The 21,957-nt window shown below is 39.4% G+C and overlaps 1 protein-coding gene and 1 pseudogene across 6 annotated transcripts in view; one reads left to right on the top strand and one right to left on the bottom strand.

Moving 5' to 3' along the window:
- The window catches only part of CSTPP1 (centriolar satellite-associated tubulin polyglutamylase complex regulator 1), a 223,319-nt gene that overhangs the window by 105,519 nt on the left and 95,843 nt on the right, over positions 1-21,957 (bottom strand). For all 6 annotated transcript variants that reach the window (XM_009460153.5, XM_063782451.1, XM_016919771.4 and 3 more), the window contains 1 exon segment: positions 226-356. In XM_009460153.5, the coding sequence (XP_009458428.4) occupies positions 226-356 (131 nt within the window).
- LOC129136297 (ATPase Get3-like) lies at positions 1,523-16,880 on the top strand (annotated as a pseudogene).

The following is a 21,957-nucleotide window of genomic DNA, read 5'->3' as shown; positions in this document are numbered from 1 at the left end:
TCTTAATAGGTACCATTAGTGATGGTAATGGTAATAGTAATATCTTTGACATAAACCAGACAACTCCTCAAAAGTGAGGTATTCTAAATGCCTTGAATAGCATGCATTCAAACAATATTTATAGGAACAAAAGAAAAAGTTTGAAAGAGAGAGAGAAGAAGGAAGGAAGGAAGGAAGAAAGGAAGGAAGGAAGGAAGGAAGGAAAAAGAATTTGGGAAGACTTACCGCCATTTTTGCCCACAGTTCGGAAGCATCTCCAGAAGGCCCGTAAAAATGATACCCTATTGTGGGGGGTGGCTTGGACGAAGCTGAATTCTCGAAAGAGAATGTGTGTTCCCTGGCATACACTGTTAAAACTGCAAAGAGAAAAGTCAAGAAATCATTGTTAGATGGAATCCAGAAGGCTGGAATCAGAATGAAAAATTGAGACCAGAGAGAACCACTGCCAAAAACGGGGAATTTTTCTCCCCAACAAAACTCTGAACTCTAGATTAGACCTAGTCCTTCTATGGGGAAGTCTCTTCATATAACCATACCTTTCCGAAAACTCTTGGAGGCCAGTTCCTCTGAGTGCTTCCCACCTTCCACAGGTACACACAGAGGACATCTGAATCAGTCATTAGAGCATCGCATATGGAGGAAAGCCTTTTAGCCTCTAACTGGATGACACTGGCACTCATATCTTTCTTTTTGGAGAATACTTTTCCCTCTACTGCATTTGGAATTAGGTTTCCTTAAAGATATTATTTCTGGGCTGGGCGCAGTGGGTCACGCCTGTAATCCCAGCACTTTGGGAGGCCAAGGCGGGTGGATCACTTGAGGTCAGGAGTTGGAGACCAGCCTGGCCAACATGGTGAAACCCTGTCTCTACTAAAAATACAAAAATTAGCTGGGCATGGTGGCGTGCGCCTGTCATTCCAGCTACTCGGGAGGCTGAGGCAGGAGAATCACTTGAACCTGGGAGGTGGAGGTTGCAGTGAGCCGAGATCATGCCACTGCACTCCAGCCTGATCAACAGAGTGAGACTCAGTCTCAAAAAAAAAAAAAAAAGAAAAAAGATATTATTTCTGTACTCTCCCTGGCCTATACCAGCTGCCATAAGGATGACATGGCTATGGGGACATAACTGGAGTGGCTGTTCCAGTTTGGGGTGGTTTTATATATCTCTCTGACAATAACCCCAGAGACAAATCCCATGTGCCAAAGGATATAAAGGGTCCAAACAGAACAAGAAAGGAAAATAGAAACAAGGGTATAAAGTGGCCCCTAAATGAGAGTATGAAGCAAAGCCCCAGGGCCCAAGTGAGTCATTGTTTAAGCTGGGCCAGGGAAGGGAAAAAAATATACTCCATTGCCTTTGGGTTTTCCTGCCAAAGAAATAAAGGCTGTAGAGCCTGGTGTAATCTAAAAGTGGAAATTCCACCGAAGAATAGGCAATTATCCAGTAATCATCCCTACCAGAGCGAACTTTAGGTTCCAGAAAACTTCTAAATTCCCTGACAAGTAAATCAGGAGTGGAAACATGTTAATCTTTGTGGAGAGGCAGACATTAAATTTGAAGATGGCAAGCAATGGGAGGAACGATGGTAATTCCAAATGCCAGTTTTCATTTGTTGACCACATAAAGGGGGGGAAAAATCTGACTCTGAATGGAACAGGAAAAAATTTCAGGAGGCATCTATTCCGTTTCCCTTCTCCTAGACCAACTTCATGGGAAAGTATCTAACTTGTCTTTAATATAGAGTGTGTTTTCATTTAGAATAAAGTTAGTTCCTTCCTAATAGTAACAGCACTGTATGAAAAAGCAAATTATATACTCTTCTCCTTTCATGGAGAGCTAGCATAGAAATCTACTTCTAAGACACCCTGAGGAAGTATGCGGACATCACCTGGCAAAAGATTAGGTTAGAAGAGGGGCTTTCAAAAGCAATGAAAGTGTTAACCTAACCATGCAGTGCTATTGTCTTAAGGAAAGGAAAATAAAAAATACAGCAAATGAGCTGTTATAGGTAAATGCAGTAGGCTACATTTCCAGCAAATGAAGTCTGAAATGATAATACTGTAGCCTAAATTTATGAAACTGTCCAGCAAAAAAGTAGTCCCAAAGCGTGCTTCATATTCTAAGGGGGAAAAAGCTGATGTCTAGGTCATGGTCTAGTGAAATTATAGCTTTGGTATAGCTTTTAAAGACCATCTCAAATGCCAATTTTGTGTAAAGTCTTTTCCTGATTTTATCTCCCATGCCCAATTTCCATCGTATCTCACTTAAAAGTCTCTAACAGTGCTCACAATTTGCTACTTTGTTTTAAAGTTACTGGACTTTCTCCTATTAGACTGTCAGTTCTATGGAGTAAGCACTTAGGCTGTACTCATCTTTGCCTCTACTATATTACCTAACTCATTACCTGATAGTTACTCATAAATATTTGTGGAAATTGATTTAGAAAGATAAGAAAGACAGGTAAGTGATGCCAGGTAGAATGTATCTTTGAAGCTAGCCACACAGGAAATATTGAAAGTCTATATCTTATTAATTTTTCTAAATTCCAGGCTTTGAGTCTGATATTTTTATTATAATATTGCAATACCAGCTTTATTTTGATTGGTATTTTCCTGGTGTATCTGTTTCTGTGCCTTTAATAACCCTTCTAGGTCATTTTGTTTATGTATATCTCTTGTAAATAGCATATGGCTAGATTTTGCTTCTCTACCCAACCTTACAGTCACTATATGTTAACGAGTAGCTTTTCAGTGTATCTGATTAATTTCTGACCTGATATCTTATTTTGTCTTTCCCATTATCCATTCTTCTTTCCCTTTCCCCACCTTCTTTTCCCACCTTCTATTGTGTTAGTAAAGTTTTGTTTTGTTTTAATTCTTTTCTACCCTCCCTGTTAGTTTGGAAGCTATAGACAAAATCTATAATCTTTCAGTATTAAAATTTAACATAATCAGCCAGGCATGGTGGTGCATGCCTGTAGTTCTACTCAGAGGCTGAGGATGGAGGATCGCTTGAGCCCAGCAGTTTGAGTCCAGCCTGGGCAATATGGTGAGACCCCATCTTAAAAAATTAACATAATATTTATCTACATTGTTTTTCCCCAGACATTGTCTCCCACTGTCACCCAGTCTGGAGTGCAGTGGCCCCATCTTGGCTCACTGCAACCTCTGCCCTCCAGGCTCAAGCATTGATCCTCCCACCTCAGCCTCCCAATTAGCTGGGACCAAAGGCATGCATCATCACACTCAGCTATTTTTTTGGATTTTTAGTAGAGATGGGGTCTTACCATGTTGCCCTGACTGGTCTCAAACTCCTGAGTTCAAGTGATCCACCCATCTCAGCCTCCCAAAGTGTTGGGATTACTGGCATGAGCCACCGCGCCTGGCCTATCTACATATTTTTGAAAATGTCTGAAAATACTCATTATCTTTATAACTCTCCACAACAAGACAATGGGCCAGGCATGGTGGCTTATGCCTATAATCCCAGCACTTTGGAAGGCTGAGGTGGGTGGGCTGCTTGAGCTCAGCAGTTTGAGACCAGCCTGGGCAACATAGTGAAACCTTGATTTTATGAAACATTACAAAAATTAGCCGGGCATGGTGGTGCATGCCTTTGGTCCCAGCTACTTGAGAGGCTGAGGTGGGAGGACTGCTGGAGCCTAGGAGGTCAAGGCTGCAGTGAGCTGTGATCGCACCACTGCACTCCAGCCTGGGTGACAGAGCAAGACCCTGTCTCAAAATAAATAAACAAACAAAATAAAAATAAAAATAAAACAAGACAAAGCCCAAAGCACACTTTCTATAACTTATGTGCAGTCTTCCCATCTTCTGATATTATTTTTTAGAATGTGACTAGAATCTATCTCTTTTTAAATTGGAAAACTTTTTTAATGTGGTAAACTATACATAATATTTATCATTTAACCATTTGCAACTGTACAATTCAGTGTCATTAAATATATTCTCAATGCTGTGCAACCATGAACACTATCAATACCCAAAATTTTTCATCATCCCCAACAAAAACTCTACATCAATTAAACAACAACACCCCCTTCTGCCCACCCCCCAGACCCTCATAACCTCTATTCTACTTTCTATCTCTATATATTTGCCTATTCTAAGTACCTCATATAAGTGGAATCATGTAATATCTGTCGTTCTGGCCTATTTCACTAAGAATAATATCTTCAAGGGCTGTACATGTAGCATGTATCAAAATTTCTTTCTTTCTTTCCCTCCTTCCTTCTTTCCTTCCTTCATATTTTTTAAATAATAGAGACAGGGTCTCCCTATGTTGCCCAGGCTGGTCTCAAGCCTTGAACTCCTGGCCTTAAATGATCCTTCAACCGTACCTTCCCAAAGTGTTGGGATTACAGGTGTAAGCCACTGCAGGGCCATAAATTTATTTTCTTTTTAAAGCAGAATAATATTCCTTTGTATGTATGTACCATCTATTGTTTATCCATTGATCTGTTGATGGACCCTTGGGTTACTTCCACCTTTTGACTATTGTGAATAATGCTGCTATGATTTGTATACAAGTATCTGTTTCAGTTCCTTCTTTAATTCTTTTAGATGTATACCTACAAGTGCAATTGCTGGGTCATATGGTAGTTATAGGTTTAACCTTTTGAGAAACAACCGAACTGTTTTCCAGAGCAGCTGTACTATTTTACATTCTCACTAGCAATGCACAAGGGCTCCAATTTGTCCACCTCCTCAGCAACACATGCTATTTTCCTTTTTAAAAAACAGCCAACCTAGAAGGTGTGAAGTGGCATCTTATTGTTGTTTTCATTTGCATTTTACCAATGACTAATGATGTTGAGCATCTTTTCATGTGTTGGCCATTTGGATATCTTCTTTGGAGAAATGTCTCTTCAAGTCCTTTGCCCATTTTTAAATTGGGTTGTTTTGTTGTTGTTGAGTTGCAGGAGTTCTTTACATATTCTGGATAGTAATTCCTTATTGGATATATGATTTGCAAATATTTTCTTCTGTTGTGTAGGTTGTCCTTTCACTTTCATGATAGTATCCTTTGATGCACAAAAGTTCTTAATTTTGATGAAGTCCAATTTATTTATATTTTTTGTTCCTTATGTTTTTGGTGTTATATCCGTGAAATAATTGCTAAATTTAATGTTATGAAAACTGTCCCCTGTTTTCTTCTAAGAGTGTTGTAGTCCAATTTCATTCTTTCACACGTGGATATCCAGTTTTCCCAGCACCATTGGTTGAAAAGACTGTCCTTTCCCTATTGAATTGCACCTTTGCAGGAAATCAAATGACCATATATGTAAAGATTTATTTCTGGGCTTCCTAATCTATTCCAGTGGTCTATATGTTTGTCCTTATGCCAGGGCCATAATACTTGAATTACTGTGGCTTCATAGCTAGTTTTATAGTTGGGAAGTTTGAACTTTCCAATTTTATATTCTTTTTTCAAGATTGTCCTGGCTATTCCATATGATTTTGAGGATTAGCTTCTTCTCTCAGTGAAAAAGCCTATTTATTTTGATAGAAATTTTGTTGAATCGCCAGGCGCGGTGGCTCACGTCTGTAATCCTAGCACTTTGGGAGGTCGAGGCGGGCAGATCACCTGAGGTCAGGAGTTCAAGACAAGCCTGGCCAACATGGTGAAACCCTGTATCTACTAAAAATACAAAAATTAGCCAGGTGTGGTGGCGGGCACCTGTAATCCCAGCTTTTCTGGAGGCTGAGGCAGAAGAACCGCTTGAACCCGGGAGGTGGAGGTTGTAGTGAGCTGAGATTGAGCCACTGCACTCCAGCCTGGGAGACAGAGTGAGACTCCATCTCAAAAAAAAAAAAAAAAAAAGAAAAGAAATTGTGTTCAATCAACCAGCCTGACCAACATGGTGAAACCCCATCTCTACTAAAAATACAAAAATTAGCCGGGCATGGTGGTGGATGCCTGTAATCCCAGCTACTCAGGATTCTGAGCAGGAGAATCACTTGAACCTGGGAGGTGGAGGTTGCAGTGAGCCGAGATCACGCCACTGCACTCCAGCCTGGGTGACAGAGTGAGACTCTGTCTCAAAAAAAAAAAAAAGAAAAGAAAAGAAGAGAAGAGAAAAGAAAAGAAAAGAAAGAAAAGAAAAGAAAATTGTGTTGAATCAGTAGATTGCTTTGGGTAGAACTGACATGTTAACAGTGTTACATCATCCTATCCATGTACTCAGGGTGTCTTTCTATTTATTTAGCTCTTCTTTAATTTCATTCAGCAATGTTTTATAGTTTTCAGTGTGCAAGTCTTTCACCTCCTCAGTTAGACTTATTCCTAATAGACTAAATCTTTTGGATGCTCTTTTAAACAGAATTGCTTTTCTTAATTTCCTTTTTAGATTGTTCATTGATGGTATATAGAAACAACTGATTTTTATGTGTTGCTCTTGTCCCCTGCAACTTTGCTGAATTCATTTATAAGCTCTAGAAGTTTTTTTTTTTTTTTTCTTTTGGTGGATTCTTTGGGATGCTTTTTACGCATAGGACCATGTAACCTGTGAATATAGTTTTACCTTTTACTTTCCAATTTGGATGTCATTTATTTCTTTTGATATCTACCTTTTCCTTTTTTTTTTTCCTTTTTTAAAAAATTCACCCCCATACCTACAGGACAATATACCTTTTTAAATGTAAAAATTACCACTTTAGGCTGGGAGTGGTGGCTCACGACTGTAATCCCAGCACTTTGGGAGGCTGAGGCGGGTGCATCACGAAGTCAGGAGTACAAGACCAGCGTGGCCAACATGGTGAAACCCTGTCTCTACTAAAAATACAAAAATTACCCAGGTGTGGTGGCAGGTGCCTGTAATCCCAGCTACTCGGGAGGCTGAGGCAGGAGAATTGCTTAAACCCGGGGGACGGAGGTTGCAGTGAGCCTAGATGGCACCACTGCACTCCAGCCTGGGCGTCAGAGTGAGACTCCATCTCAAAAAGAAAAAAAAGAGAAAAAAGAAAAAAATGACTACTTTTAAAAAATCAATAATTAATTAAGTTTACCTACATTTATCAAATCAATTTTCATGCTCACTACTGTTTCCCACATTCTGCTCCTTCACTCTTGGTTCAATTATTTCTTGCTAAAGAAATAAGATCCATAATCCTTTAATAAGATCCATAATCACTTATCTGAAATCCTGGGACCTTTCTGGTTTGGAAGTGACAAATTTTGAGATTTTATAAAGGTTGCACAAACCAGATGTGATATAACACCTTCAGCAGGGTTGGGATAGCACCCCATGGATTCAAACATATTAAAGTCTCCACAGTGAAACATATAAGTATTCACACTAAGTGGGATAAACAAAGACCAAAATTAGCCCATGAACTAGTTCAGGTCAAGTTTGCCCCACAAATGAGGTTGCTGAAAACTTACCAAAGGACAACTTCAGGTTTTCAAAGCTTTTTTTGAATTGTGAAATTTATTAATATACATAAACCTGTAGTTCTTTCAGCAAAAGCCTGTGAGTGGTAAATGCTCTCAGTTTTCATCTACCTCAAAATATCTTTATTTTACCTTCTGGAATGAAATTTAATTCAGTGGAGAATTCTGGTTGTTACTTATCTTCTCTCAGCACTTTAAAGATACCACCCAGTTGTCACCTCGCACCTATCACTGATATCAAGCAAACTGCTGTCAAACTCCTGCCATTCCTTTGGAGTTAATCATTCTTATAATTCATATAAACAATTTTATTTATCATTAATGCAGATTCTACAATGTATCTACCATGTAGGTTTATTTTTATTTATCTTGCTCAGTACTTTAAACTGACTTCTGTTTTTTGTCAGTTCAGGAAAATTCTCAGCCCACATATACATTTTTTGAGACAGGATCTCACTTTGTTGCCCAGGCTGGAGTGCAGTAGCGTGACCATAGCTCACTGGAAGCTTGAACTCCTGGGTTCAAGTGATCCTCCCACCTCAGCTTCCTGAGTAGCTGGGACTACAGGTGCACACAACCATGCCTGGCTAAACTTAATTTTTTTGTAGAGATGGGAGCTCGCTATGTTGCTCAGGCTGGTCCTCAAGCAATCCTCCTGCCTCAGCCTCCCAAAGTACTAGAATTATAGATGTGAGTCACTGCACCCCCCAATTCTTTTTAAAATATTGCTTCTTTGCCATTCCCTATATCATTTTCTTCTGTTTCCTATTAGATATACATTGTAGCTTTTTAATGCCTCTTACCTGTCTTCATAGTTTTTTATCTCTTTATGTTATACTTATTATCTTTTAAATTATTCATTCTCTATTCTGTCTGGTCAGCCTAAGTAATGCAGATTCTACAATTCTGCAAGATTCACGTGACTGCGCTCCAGCCTGGGCAATAATGTGAGATCCTATCTCAAGAAATACACATGTATATATATTGGCTGAGAATTTTCCAGAACTAACAACAACAACAAAAAACAAAACAGAAGTCAAAGTGCTGAGTAAGATAAATAAAAATAAACTGTCCAGGAGCGGTGGCTCACACCTGTAATCCCAGCATTTTGGGAGGTTGAGGCGGGTGGATCACAAGGTCAGGAATTTGCGACCAGCCTGGCCAATATGGTGAAACCCTGTCTCTACTAAAAACACAAAAAAATTAGCCAGGCGTGATGGTGCATGCCTGTAATCCCAGCTACTTGGGAGGCTGAGGCAGGAGAATTGGTTGAACCTGGGAGGCGGAGGTTGCAGTGAGCCGAGATCACGCCACTACACTCCAGCCTGGGTGACAGAGCGAGACTCCATCTCAAAAATAAATAAATAAATAAAAATAAACCTACATGGTAGATACATTGTAGAACCTGCATTATTCAGGCTGACCAGACAGAATAGAGAATGAATAATTTAAAGATCATAAGTGCCTCCCAAGTAGCTGAATCTACAGGCGCATGCCACCATGCCTTTTTATATCTAGAGACAGGATTGTAGAGACAGGGTTTTGCCATGTTGCCCAGGCTGGTCTCAAACTCCTGGGCTCAAGTGATCCACCCACTTTGGCCTCTGAAAATGCCAGGATTACAGGTGTGAGCCACCTCAACCTGGCCTCAAAGTCAGTTTTAAATGTTCAACTATTTTTGTTTTCTCTGGAGTAAATTTATGTTTATTGGGTTTATTGACTGTCTTTCTCAACATCAGTGTTCCTCATGTATTTTAGAATTTCAGCGTATAAGTTCATGTGAAGTGGGAGGTTTCTACTCTCTCTTGTGGACAGACCCTAGTCCAGAACCAGGTCTTGTATTGGATGGCTTATGGCTCCATTCCTGATATTAGGGATATCATACAGATTGTCACTGTACCCCTAAGGAGGTTGGACCACTAAGACCTGGCTGTAAGGCTGTCTGCTTCCTCCCACACCTCAAGGTTTTTGTTTTTTTAATAGACGGGGTCTCACTATGTTGCCCAGGCTGGTCTCAAACTCCTAGCTCAAGGGATTCTCCTGCCTCAGCTTTCCAAACAGCTGGGGCTACAGGTGTGCACCACCGCACCTGGCTAAACCTCCAGGTTTTATGTAAGCCATTTCTCAGGTAGCAGTCATAACTTTTTTTGAGTCTTTCTTAAAGTGGTGGAGGCAGAAGGGGCTAGCTCCAGTCTCCTGCACGGTGTGTATAACATTTTGAGTCTCCACCATTCAAGAAATGAGCTTTCAGTTACCTACGCCTTCTGAATCCAGAGCACAGGAGGCATGTGGTTACAGTCCCACTTACTGCATTGTGGTTTAGTGAGTTCCTAGTCAGATGAATTTATATTAATTTTATACATGGCTATGTCCTTAAAAATCTTAGAAAATTTTATGTATCATTACCATGTGTATGAAATGAATAAGAGGCCCAAGTCATGAACACAGCAAGCCATCATGACCAGAAATCCAAAACAAACATTTGACCTACCAAGCTTAAAAATGCATATTTGCACTAATTTTTCATTGTATTTGACTAAACTACAAAGTTCTTTAATAGACATTAATCTTTCCTCTAAAGTAAAACAAAAAAGTTCCTAAAAATATCTTAAAGGTCATACAGAAGTACACCATATGTCTGCCATAAACAGATTTTGCCAAAATGAGTATTCAAATTTCATTGAGCAATTTTTTTATTCTTTAAGTTGTTGAAGTTTTTCCTTGAAGATTTTAATTTTTAAAAATTTTGACATATTGTAATTTCAAATTTACCAAAAAGTTATAATAGCACAAAGAATTCCTGAATATCCTTTACCTGGATTACTCAAATGTGAATATTTTGCTACATTTACTCTCACTCACTCTCTTCTCTCTCTCTCTCTTGCTCTCTCTCTCTCACACACACAGACATATAAGTACATATGTATATACATATTATCATTTTTTGGAACTATTTAAGAGTAAGTTATAGACGTGACGCTTGTTTACTCCTACAGTATTTCAAAAAAAAAAAAAAAAAAAAAACAGAAGTCAAAGTGCTGAGCAAGATAAATAAAAATTAGGAAATAAGGAATTCCTAAAAATATTCCCTAAAAATAATGAAATCTTTCTTCCATCCATCCATCCTTCCTTCCTTCCTCTCTTTCTTTATTTTATTTTTTATTTTTTTGGACAGGGACTTGCTCTGTTGCCCAGGCTGGAATGCAGTGATGCAATCATAGCTCACTGTAGCCTTGAACTCCTGAGCTCAAGTGATCCTCCCACCTCAGCCTCCTGAGTAGCTGGGACTACAAGCGCACACAATCATGCTTGTCTATTTAAAAAAATTTTTTTTTGTAGAGATGGGGTCTCACTTCCAGGCTGATCTCAAACTCCTGGCTTCAAGCGATCCTTCCACCTCAGTCTCCCAAAGTCAGCCTCCAAGAGCCACTGGAGCCTAGGTTTAGCAACATCATTGAGAAATGCAGCCTTAAGTTAAGTGGATCCTTGCTGGCGCAAAGGTGGCATGGGAAAGACCACTTGCAGTTGCAGCCTGGCCATCCAGCTATCAAAAGGGCATGAAAGTATTCTGATCATCTCCACAGACCTAGCCCACAACATCTCAGATGGTTTTGACCAGAAGTTCTCAAAGGTGCCTACCAAGGTCAAAGGCTCTGACAACCTCTTCACTGTGGAAATTGACCCCAGCCAGGGAGCAGCATAGCTGCCCAGTGAGTTCTTTGAGAAGGAAAACATGCTGAGCATGAGCAAGAAGTTGATGCAGGAAGCCATGAGTGCCTTTCCCGGCATCAATGAGGCCATGAGCTATGCTGAGGTCATGAGGCTGGTGAAGGGCATGAACTTCTCAGTGGTGGTGGTTGACATGACACTCAGCAGATCAAGAACCAGATCAGCCCCTTTATCTTACAGACATGCAACATTCTAGGTCTTGGGGACATGAACACAGACGTGCTGTCCTCCATGCTGAAGTAGACACTGTCCATCATCTACTTTGTCAGCAAACAGTTCAAGGGCCCTGAGTAGATTACCTGTATCATCTGCGAATGTATCCCTGAGTTCTATCCCTGTATGAGACAGAGTGACTGATCCAGGAGCTGGCCAAGTACAAGATTGACACATACAACATCATCATCACCCAGCTTCTCTTCCCCAACCCTGAAAATCCTGAAAGATATGTGAGGCCTGACACAAGATCCAGGCCAAGTATCTGAACCAGATGGAGAACCCTTATAAAGACTTTTGCACTGTGAAACTGCCACTGTTTCCCCATGAGGTGCAGGGGGCAGACAAAGTCAACACGTTCTCAGCCCTCTTTATGGAACCCTACAAGCCCTGTAGCACCCAGCAGCACCACTGCCAGCCCCAGCTGCTGCCATTTTACACCCAATCTTCACCTTCCCCACCCTCCAGGGCAGAGGTTACACAAATCCCTCCCCACCACCGCTGCCATAGTACAAGGGAGCCACTTGGGGAGCAGGTGTATGGTAGATGCACCTGTCATAAATAATTGAAGCATACCCTGAGAATGACCCTGTGGTCTAAGATGAATGTGTGTTCAGAGTTCTGAGTGAAGGAATTTGGGAATGGCCAACCCAGAGATTCATTCTTTATCTATGAGGAACATCTGAACCATCTGATCCATCCCATGGATCACAGGCCATACAGGGGTTCGAGGCCCTTTGTTTTGGGTTGGATGAAGGTTGCCAGGTGGAGATTGCTGGGGTCGGGGGGCTAAGTGAAAATGCTGTATAAACTGCATGCTTTTTTATAAGTGGTAGCAGTTCTCCTGTTCAGCATGCTGCCCATGGACTGCCCTGTATGTAAATCCCCTCAAAAAACCTTATGTTTCATTTGCTGGCTCCATGTCTCTTTTTCAGCCTCGCAAACATGGTGCCATCCCTACTGAAGTCAATAGGGGTCCAGCACAACAGGAAGCAGGGAGGGAGTCTATTCTCCTGGTGGGTGTAGAAGTGCTCTAGTTGCCCTCCCTGCCATCTCTCCCTGCCTCTTGCTCTTCATAAAATTATCTTAAACCACAAAATAGTTATAATGAAAATGATGTTAAATGAAACAAAGTTATTTGAAAACCTGTTGTACAGGTTACTTTGTAGAATGTACTTGAATTTGGGTGTGTCTGATGCCCCCTCATAATTCAATTCAGGTTATGCCCCTTTGGCAGGATTATCACAAAGGTGATGCTGAGTTCCTCTCAGTGCATCACATCTGGGGGCACTTGCTGATTAGTCTAATTACTGGGGATGTTAACTTTGATTCTTTGTTTAGAGCAGCATCTGCCAGGTTTTGCCACTATAAAGTTAGCCTTTGTAATGGATAAGTATCCTATGGGAAGACATTTTGAGTCTGTGGAAATATATAGTTACTCTTCAAACTTTCATTCACAAATTTTAGTATCCATTAATAATTGTTGCCAGAACCAACAATGAATATGAAGGTTTTGCCAAATGATGATCTTTTTCCAACTACGTCGTTTCATCTACATTTTTAAGTCGACCTTCTACAATAAGGAAGAGCTTTCCCTTCTTATTTATTTATATCATTGTGGACTCATGGATTCTTTATTCAATAGGTTATAATCCTTTACTATCATTATATATTTTTATGTTCAAATGATCCCATATTTTGCCATGGAAGCCCTTCAAGCTGACTTCTATGTCCTTTTGACACATCTACATAATTCTCTGATCACTTCCTTCCTTTTTTGATGAATAAGATGTTCCAGGATCATCTTGTTCTTTCCCTACTTCACCCTGGAGCCAGCCATTTATCCAAGAAGCCCAGTTGTTTTTAGTAAAGAATAGGCTGGGCGTGGTGGCTCACGCCTGTAATCCCAGCACTTCGGGAGGCCGAGGTGGGCGGATCACCAGAGGTCAGGAGTTCGAGACCAGCCTGGCCAACATGGCAAAACTCCACCCCTCTAAGAAAAATTAAAAAATTAGCTGGGCGTGGTGGCACTCGCCTGTAATCCCAGCTACTCGGGAGGCTGAGGGAGGAGAATTGATTGAACCCAGGAGGCGGAGGTTGCAGTGAGCCAAGGTTGTGCCACTGCACTCCAGCCTGGGTGACAGAGAAGAGACTGCATCTCAAACAAAACAAAACAAAACAAAACAAAACAAATCTATGAGCTCACACTGATTCAATTCCAGTTCAACACTACAGGTTACATTCTATCATCTTCCCTTTCCATATCTGAAATGTCCTTTTTCTAAAGTGAGAAAAAGGCTCCTATTATCTATAACATATTTACTTATTTGCTTAATCCTAAAATGTACTGAGCTAGCTAACCCATTCCTCTGTGAAAAAGAAGCCTACTAATTAGAGTTTAATACTTGTTTAGAGTTGTTTTAGGCTGAGGGTATATAGTCCAAATATTATGTTCCTTAGATTAGTTTCTCCAACCCCCTGCAGTACGGTATATTATTCATTTGAAATACAATTTGCTTCACTTGTTTGTTTTCAATTTTAGAGTCTCCCCCAATCTTGTTGAATATATACATATATACATATAATGTATATATAATGTGTATATATACATATATACATATAATGTATATATAATGTGTATATATACATATAATGTATATATAATGTGTATATATACATATATACATATAATGTATATATACATATAATGTATTATATAATATATAATATATTACATATAATATATATAAAATATATATCATATATGATATATAATATATATATGATATAATATATCATATATATATAATATATATATACTTACTCATGTAAATGAAATATTAACATAGTTCCAAAAGTAAAACATGGACAAAAAAAATTCTTAGATAAGTGACCTTTATATCTATCCCACTTTTATCTTTTCACTCCATTTCACTAACATCTTAGAGATAATGAATCTCATTCATCTCTGGTTTATTCTTCCTGTGTGCATATTTTTTTCTCAGATGAGCAGATACATGTATATACAGTTGACCTTTGAACAGCATGAATTTGAACTGTGTGGGTCTACATATACATGGATTTTTTTTCAATAAATATATTAGAAATTTTGGAGGGATTTCAGCAATTTAAAAAAAACTCACAGACCAACTGTGCATCCTACACATATTGGAAAAATTTTTAAAAGTATGTCATGAATGCATAAAACATGTAGACACTAGTCCATTTTATCATTTACTACATTAAAATATACACAAATCTGTTATAAAAAGTTAACATTTAGCAAAACTGACACACACACTTACAGACCATACATGGTGCCATTCATAGTGGAGAGAAATGTAAGCAAACATACAGTATTAAATCATAACTGTATAAAATTAACTGTAGCTCATATTGTACTACTATAATAATTTCATTCATAGCCAACTCCTGTTGCTATTGCAGTGAGCACAAGTGTTGCAAGTATCTGCTTAAAACACCATGTGATGCTAATCATCTCTGCATGGGCAGTTCATTTCTCCAGTAAATTGTGTATCACAGTAAAAAGTGATCTCTCATGGTTCTCATGTATTTTTCATCGTGTTCAGTACAAAACCATAAACCTCAAATAACACCATCGGACCCATACGAAGTGTCACTAGTGATGCCGGAAGTGCTCCCAAGAAACAGAGAAAATTCATGACGTTACAAGATAAAGTTGAATTGCTTGACAAACATCATAGATTGAGATCTGCAGCTGTGGTTTGGCCTCCATTTCAAGATAAATGAATCTAATGTAAGGACAATTATAAGCAAAGGAAAGGAAATTCATGAAGCAGTTGCTGCAGCTACATCAACAGGCATAAAAACATTGCACTTTTGGTGAAATACTTTTTTAACTTGTCTTGAAAACGCAGCTTTTATATGAGTGCAGGATTTCTATAAGAAAGGCATATGACCCTAATATGATCTGAGAAAAAGTGAAGTCATTATATGACAACTTAAAGCAGAAGAAAGGTGAAGGGTCTAAAGCTGGAGAATTTAATGCCAGTAAAGGATGGTTTGATAATTTTAGAAAAAGTTTTGGCTTAAAAAATATCAGGATATCAGGGGAAGTAGCATCTGCCAACCAAGAGGCAGCAAACAAGTTTCCAGATGCCATTAAGAAAATTATTGAGGCAACCAGGTGCAGTGGCTCATGCCTGTAATCCCAGCACTTTGGAAGGCTGAGGTGGGAGGATCGCTTGAGCCCAGGAGTTTGAAACCAGCTTGGGCAACATGGAAAAACCCCATCTCTACCAAAAAAAAAAATTAGCCGACTGTGGTGGCGCAAGCCTGTAGTCCCAGCTACTCAAGAGGCTGAAGCATGAAACTCACTCGAGCACAGGAATTCGAGGTGGTGTGAATTATAATCATGCCACTGGACTCCAGCCTGGGCAACACAGTGAGACCCTGCTCTAAAAAAAAAAAGAAGCTTTTAAAAATCATTGAGGAAAAAGGATATCTTCCTGAGCAGTTTTTTAATGCAGATGATAAGGGGAAAAATGCCACAAAGGACACTTATTAGTAAGGAAGAGATGCAAGCACCAGGATTTAGGGCAGGAAGGGATGGGCTAACTCTACTATTTTGTGCAAACACAGTCAGGTTTATGATTAGGACTGCCCTTATCTATAAAGCTGGTAACCCCTGAGCTTTGAAGGGAAAAGATAAATACCAGTTGCCAGTTTTGGGTGTTGTACAAGAAGCCCTGGATAATGAGAACCATTTTTTCTGGACTGGGTTTCATCAACATTCTTCCTGAAGTCAGGATGTACCTTGCTGGTAATGGACTGCCTTTTATTTTTATTTTTTTATTTTTATATATATATATTTTTATTATACTTTAAGTTCTAGGGTACATGTGCACAACATGCAGGTTTGTTACATATGTATACATGTGCCATGTTAGGAGATATACCTAACGTAAATGACGAATTAATGGATGCAGCACACCAACATGGACTGCCTTTTAAAGTTCTTTTGAATTGGACAATGTCCCTGGCCACCCAGAACCCATGAGTTCAACACCAAAGGTATCAAAATGGTCTGTAATACTTGCCCCCAAACACAATGTTTCTAATTCAGCCCCTAAGTCAGGGGGTTATAAGGACCTTTAAGGCCCATTACACATAGTACTCTATTGGAAAGGACTGTCAACGCTATGGAAGAGAATCCTGATAGAACATCAAGAAAGTCTGGGAGGATTACACCATTGAAGATGCCACTGTTGTTATGGAAAAAGCCATTGAGCCCCAAACAATAGATTCCTGCTGGAGAAAACTGCATCCAGATGTTGTGCATGACTTCACAGGATTTACGACAGAGCCAATCAAGGAGATCATGAAAGAGATTGTGGATATGGCAAAGAAGGTGGGGGAAGGGTCCCAAGATATGGATCTTGGAGAAATTCAAGAGCTAACAGACATCACATCAGAGGAATTAACAGAAGACAACTTGATAAAGGTGAGTGCTTCTGAACCAGTGCCAGAAAAGAAGAAGGAATAGAAGGGGAAGAAGACACAGAAGCAGGGCCAGAAAACAAACTGACATTAGACCATCTGGCAGAAGAGTTCCAACTATTCAAGACTGCTTTTGACTTCTTTTATGACATGAACTCTTCAGTGATACAGGCACTGAAACTAAAGCAAATGGAAGAATAATTGGTACCATATAGAAACATTTTTAAAGACATGAAAAGGCAAAAAAATCAGAAATCACCATGTGTTTTCATAAAGCTACACCGAGTGTGCCTGCCTCCCCTTCTACAATCTCCACCTCTTCTTCCCTGCCACGCTTAAGACAGCAAGACCAACTCCTCCTCCTCTTTCTCTTCCTCAGCCACTTAACATCAAGAAGAAAAAGATGGAGGTCTTTATCATGATCCACTTTAACTTAATGAATAGTAAATATATTTTCCTTTTGATTTTCTTAATAACATTTTCTTTTCTCTAGCTTACTTTGTTGTAGGAATACAGTATAAAATACATATACAAGGTATGTGTTAATCAACTGTTTTAATGCTATTGGTAAGGTCAATAGTAGACTATCAGTAGTTAAGTTCTTGGTGAGTCCAAAATTATATGTGGATTTTAGACTAAGTGAAGAGGAGAGGTCGGCACCCATAACCCTCATGTTGTTCAAGGGCCCATTGTGTTTTTATTTCCTCTTCCTCCTTATGCTACAAAAAGTAGCATAAAATAGATATCCTTTTGTCCAATTCACAGGGATCTGAATGTTTCTTTTTAAGCTATCATGAATAAGAAGTTCAGGAAATCTCTATGGATTATCTAGCCACAAGAGAACCAGAAACATCAAAATTAAAATTTTTTGGACTTGGCTGTGACATGAAAGTTAAAAAAATTTTTAAAATTAAAATTTATTTGTGAGTTATATATTTTTAACCTTACAAGATATAATTAAGATGAAATGGTCTGAAGGTGCTTCCATTTTCTTTAGTCAAATATGTTTGTATTAATTGTAAAGTCAACTCTCTCCAGAAGATATAATCATCTATGTGGCATACACTATTGGCTTTGTCTACAATACTGGCACTAAGTGATTATAATTAAGCCCTCCCATTTGCATCAAATGTGAAGGCTGTGTTCGCAACAGTAGTAAAATTTGGTTTCACTGGAAATTAAAAAATTCTAAAGTAAAAAAAATGAAATGGGCTGAGTACAAATCTCTCTTAATTTAGTTTTGACAAAATAAATTCCATAGTTTTCCTATTTTATTAGCTTAATATTTGTCATGTTAATATTGGGTGTCAAACTGATTGAAGGATACAAAGTATTGATCCTGGGTGTGTCAGTGAGGGTGTTGCCAAAGAGATTAACTTTGAGTCGGTGGGCTGGGAAAGGCAGACCTACCCTTAATCTGAGTGAGCACAATCTAATTAGCTGCCAGTCTAGCCAGCTAGAATAAAATGCAGGCAGAAAAATGTGAAAAGAGAGACTGGCCTACCCTTCCAGCCTACATCTTTCTCCCATGCTGGATGCTTCCTGCCCTAAAACACTGGACTCCAAGTTCTTCAGTTTACTGGCTATCCTTGCTCCTCAGCTTGCAGATGGCCTATTGTGGGACCTTGTGATTGTGTGAGTTAATACTTAGTAAACTCTCCTTTATATATATAAATCTATTCCATTAGTTCCATCCCTCTAGAGAACCCTAATACAATATTTAACTTCAGGGCAATTTTTTTTTTAAGAGATGGGGTTAAAAAAAAAAAAAAAAAGAGATGGGGTTCTTCTCTGTTGCTCAGGCTGGAGTGCAGTGGCACGATCATAGCTCACTGTAGCCTCAAACTCCTGGGCTGAAGCTATCCCCCTGCCTCAGCCTCCCAAGTAGCTGGGACTCAGACATGTGCTACCATGCCTGGCTAATTTTGTTTATTTTATTTTTTGTAAAGACAGAGTCTCGTTATGTTGCCCAGGCTGGTCTCAAACTCCTGAGCTAAAGCAATCCTCCCACCTCAGCATCTCAAAGCATTGGGATTACAGACGTGAGCCACCATGCCCAGCTCTAGGGCAGTTTTCTCCAGTAATATATTAAGAAAACACAGCAGGAGCTGTGTTAAAAATTAATAATTTTATAATCAGACATTTGTAAACATGTTAAGCTAATGGGAGTTCCTGATACAATTTCATGTTCTCTTCTAGTAACAAACGCTGTTTGCACAGAAAAAGTCATACAGAATTCTATTAAGTGGTATCTATTTTCTCCTGAAAAACTAGATACAAATTCTAAGAATTTATGTATGATGTCAATTCCACATAAACATCTTAATTTTGGCTATTAACTAGCAAAAAGCAAGAATTGATTTAAATTATTCTGGTGAAGTGGGCAGTAGCTCAGGGACTACCAAGAAAGAATTAAATATAAATGTAACCACACATCTTTATAATAGAATGATTTATATTCCTTTGGGTATATACTCAGTAATGGGATTGCTGGGTCGAATGGTATTTCTGACTTTAGATCTTTGAGGATTCCTCACACTGTCCCATCAATGATAGATGGGATGAAGAAAATGTGGTACATACACACTATGGAATAGTCTGCAGCCATAGAAAAGAATGAGATCATGTCCTCTGCAGGGACATGCATGTAGCTGGAGGCCATTATCCTTAGCAAACTAATGCAGGAAGAGAAAGCCAAATTCTGCACGTTCTCACTTATAAGTGGGAGCTAAATGATGAGAACACACGGATGCATAGAGGGGAACAACACACACTGGGGCCTATTGGAGGGTGGAGGATGGGAAGAGGGAAAAGATCAGGGAAAACAACTAATGGGTACTAGGCTTAATACCTGAGTGATGAAATAATCTGTACCACAAACCCCCACAACACAAGTTTACCTATGTAACAAACCTGCACAAGTACCCCTGAACTTAAAAGTTAAAAATAAATAAGTAAATAAATAAATAACTGTAACCATGCTGGATCTATATATAAATAGCTATTCACATTCCACATATAGAAGTAATAAAGACATGGGCAAGAGGACCAAATTAAAATATTCCAGCTCATTCTTAATGTGCAAAGAGGCAAAACTTCAAAACTCCAACAGCACTCTATGTCCTCCAGGTGCTCCTTGCTCTCACTCAAACTGAAAACGGCCAGTGAATCTTGACCTGCACTGTTTAACTGGATGATGGCAGTTGAGTCTTCCTAGGCCATTCTCCTGTCTCCTTTTTTTCTTTCTAAAACCAGGCCAGCTCATTAGAGTGGATTATCTTCTGTTAGAATTGGAATTGAACTTGTCTTCTGATAGGTTTTTTTTGTTTTGTTTTGTTTTGTTTTGAGGCAGGGTCTTATTCTGTTACCAAGGCTGGAGTACAGTAGTACGATCATAGCTCACTGCAGCTTCAAATTCCTAGTTTCAAGCAATCCTCCTGCCTCAGCCGCCTGTGTAGCTGGGACTACAGGTGTGCACCACCATGCCCGGCTAATTTTCTTTCTTTCTTCCTTTCTTTCTTTTTTTTTTTTTTCAGTAGAGATGAGGCCTCACTATGTTGCCCAGGCTGGTCTTGAACTCCTGGGCTCAAGCGATCCTCCTGTTTTGGCCTCCCAAAGTGCTAGGGTTATAGGTGTGAGCCACTGTGCCCAGCCTTTTTTTTTTTTTTCAAGGAATCCTAAATATATCTGCCAAGAAGTAAAACAGGAGAGCAGATCACATCCAACTATGCAGCACAAACTGGCCACACCAAGGTGATTCAAACACAGAATATGAATTGGCCTCCACAGAATATATAAGACCAAAGATCCAAAACACCTTGGGAAAAATTATGAAATTATGTTTTTTTTTTTTTTTTTGAGATAGAGTCTCACTCTGTCGCCCAGGCTGGAGCGCAGTGGCACAATCTTGTATCTTGGCTCACTGCAACTTCCACCTCCCAGGTTCAAGAGATTCTGCTGCCTCAGCTTCTTAAGTAGCTGGGACTACAGGTGCCCACCACCATGCCCGGCTAATTTTTTTGTATTTTTAGTAGAGACAGGGTTTCACCATGTTGGCTAGACTGGTCTCAAACTCCTGACCTCAGGTGATCTGCCCACCTCAGCCTCCCAAAGTGCTGGGATTACAGGAGTGAGCCACCATGCCTGGCCAAAATTATGATTTAAAGTAACCTTGTGTTGCTTCTATAAACAGAAGGAAAAAATATATTCTGAGTTGGAAAGGGGCAAGCTGGGAGGAGAAGACTTTTGGGGCATATTTTCCACTAACAGGTTGGCTAACTGCAGTTTTGTTTTGCACAAAGTCACCAGGCTCTAAAGATATATTTCTGTGGCTGGGTGCAGTGGCTCACACTTGTAATCCCAGCATTTTGGGAGCCCGAGGCAGATGAATTGCTTGTGCCTAGGAGTTTGAGATCAGCTTGGGCAACATAGTGAAATCCTGTCTCTACCAAAAAAAAAAAATAGGAAAATTAGCTGGGCATGGTGGCCTGCGCCTGTAGTCCCAGCTACTTGGGAGGCTGAGATGGGAAGATGGCTTGAGCCCGGGAGGGAGAGGTTACAGTGAGCCAAGATTACATCACTGCACTCCAGCCTGGATGACACAGCCAGACCTTGTCTCAAAAAAAAAGAAGAAAAAAAAAAAGATATATATTCCTATGGCATGATTTTGTCTCCTGACCTAACAATCCCTGGATTTGTTCTTTGTTTCCTTGTGAAATTCAGAGGAAGCCTAAAGCCCTGAAATGTTTTCTTCCCATTGCCTATCAGCTATAGAATTTGGCAATGCTAACTTGATAAGAGAAATCAGTGAGGCAAGTCAGCTAGTCTATGTTACAGAACCCCAAAGCAGTTTAGACAACATATTTGCACAGAAGTTGCCTTACACACCAGCTTCTTTCTTATATAGTGATACAAAAAAGTTTCTTTACAAAAGTTGAATGCAGTATTTCTAATTACTACAGTTCTTAGAACTACAGTATTTCTAATTCTCTACTAGGCTGTTATTATCTATTATTCTATTGTTCAAAATTACAACATGCTGACTACAGGAAAAAGTAAGTGAACAATATGATCCTGAATCCAAGGATAAATTTAACATATGATGTATTCGGAATGAGCTTCTC

This window comes from Pan troglodytes, chromosome 9 (genome assembly GCF_028858775.2).
Source record: "Pan troglodytes isolate AG18354 chromosome 9, NHGRI_mPanTro3-v2.0_pri, whole genome shotgun sequence".
Taxonomy (NCBI): Eukaryota; Metazoa; Chordata; class Mammalia; order Primates; family Hominidae; genus Pan; species Pan troglodytes.
Note: the sequence above shows the minus strand (reverse complement) of the source record. Positions and strands in the feature narration are given on the sequence as shown.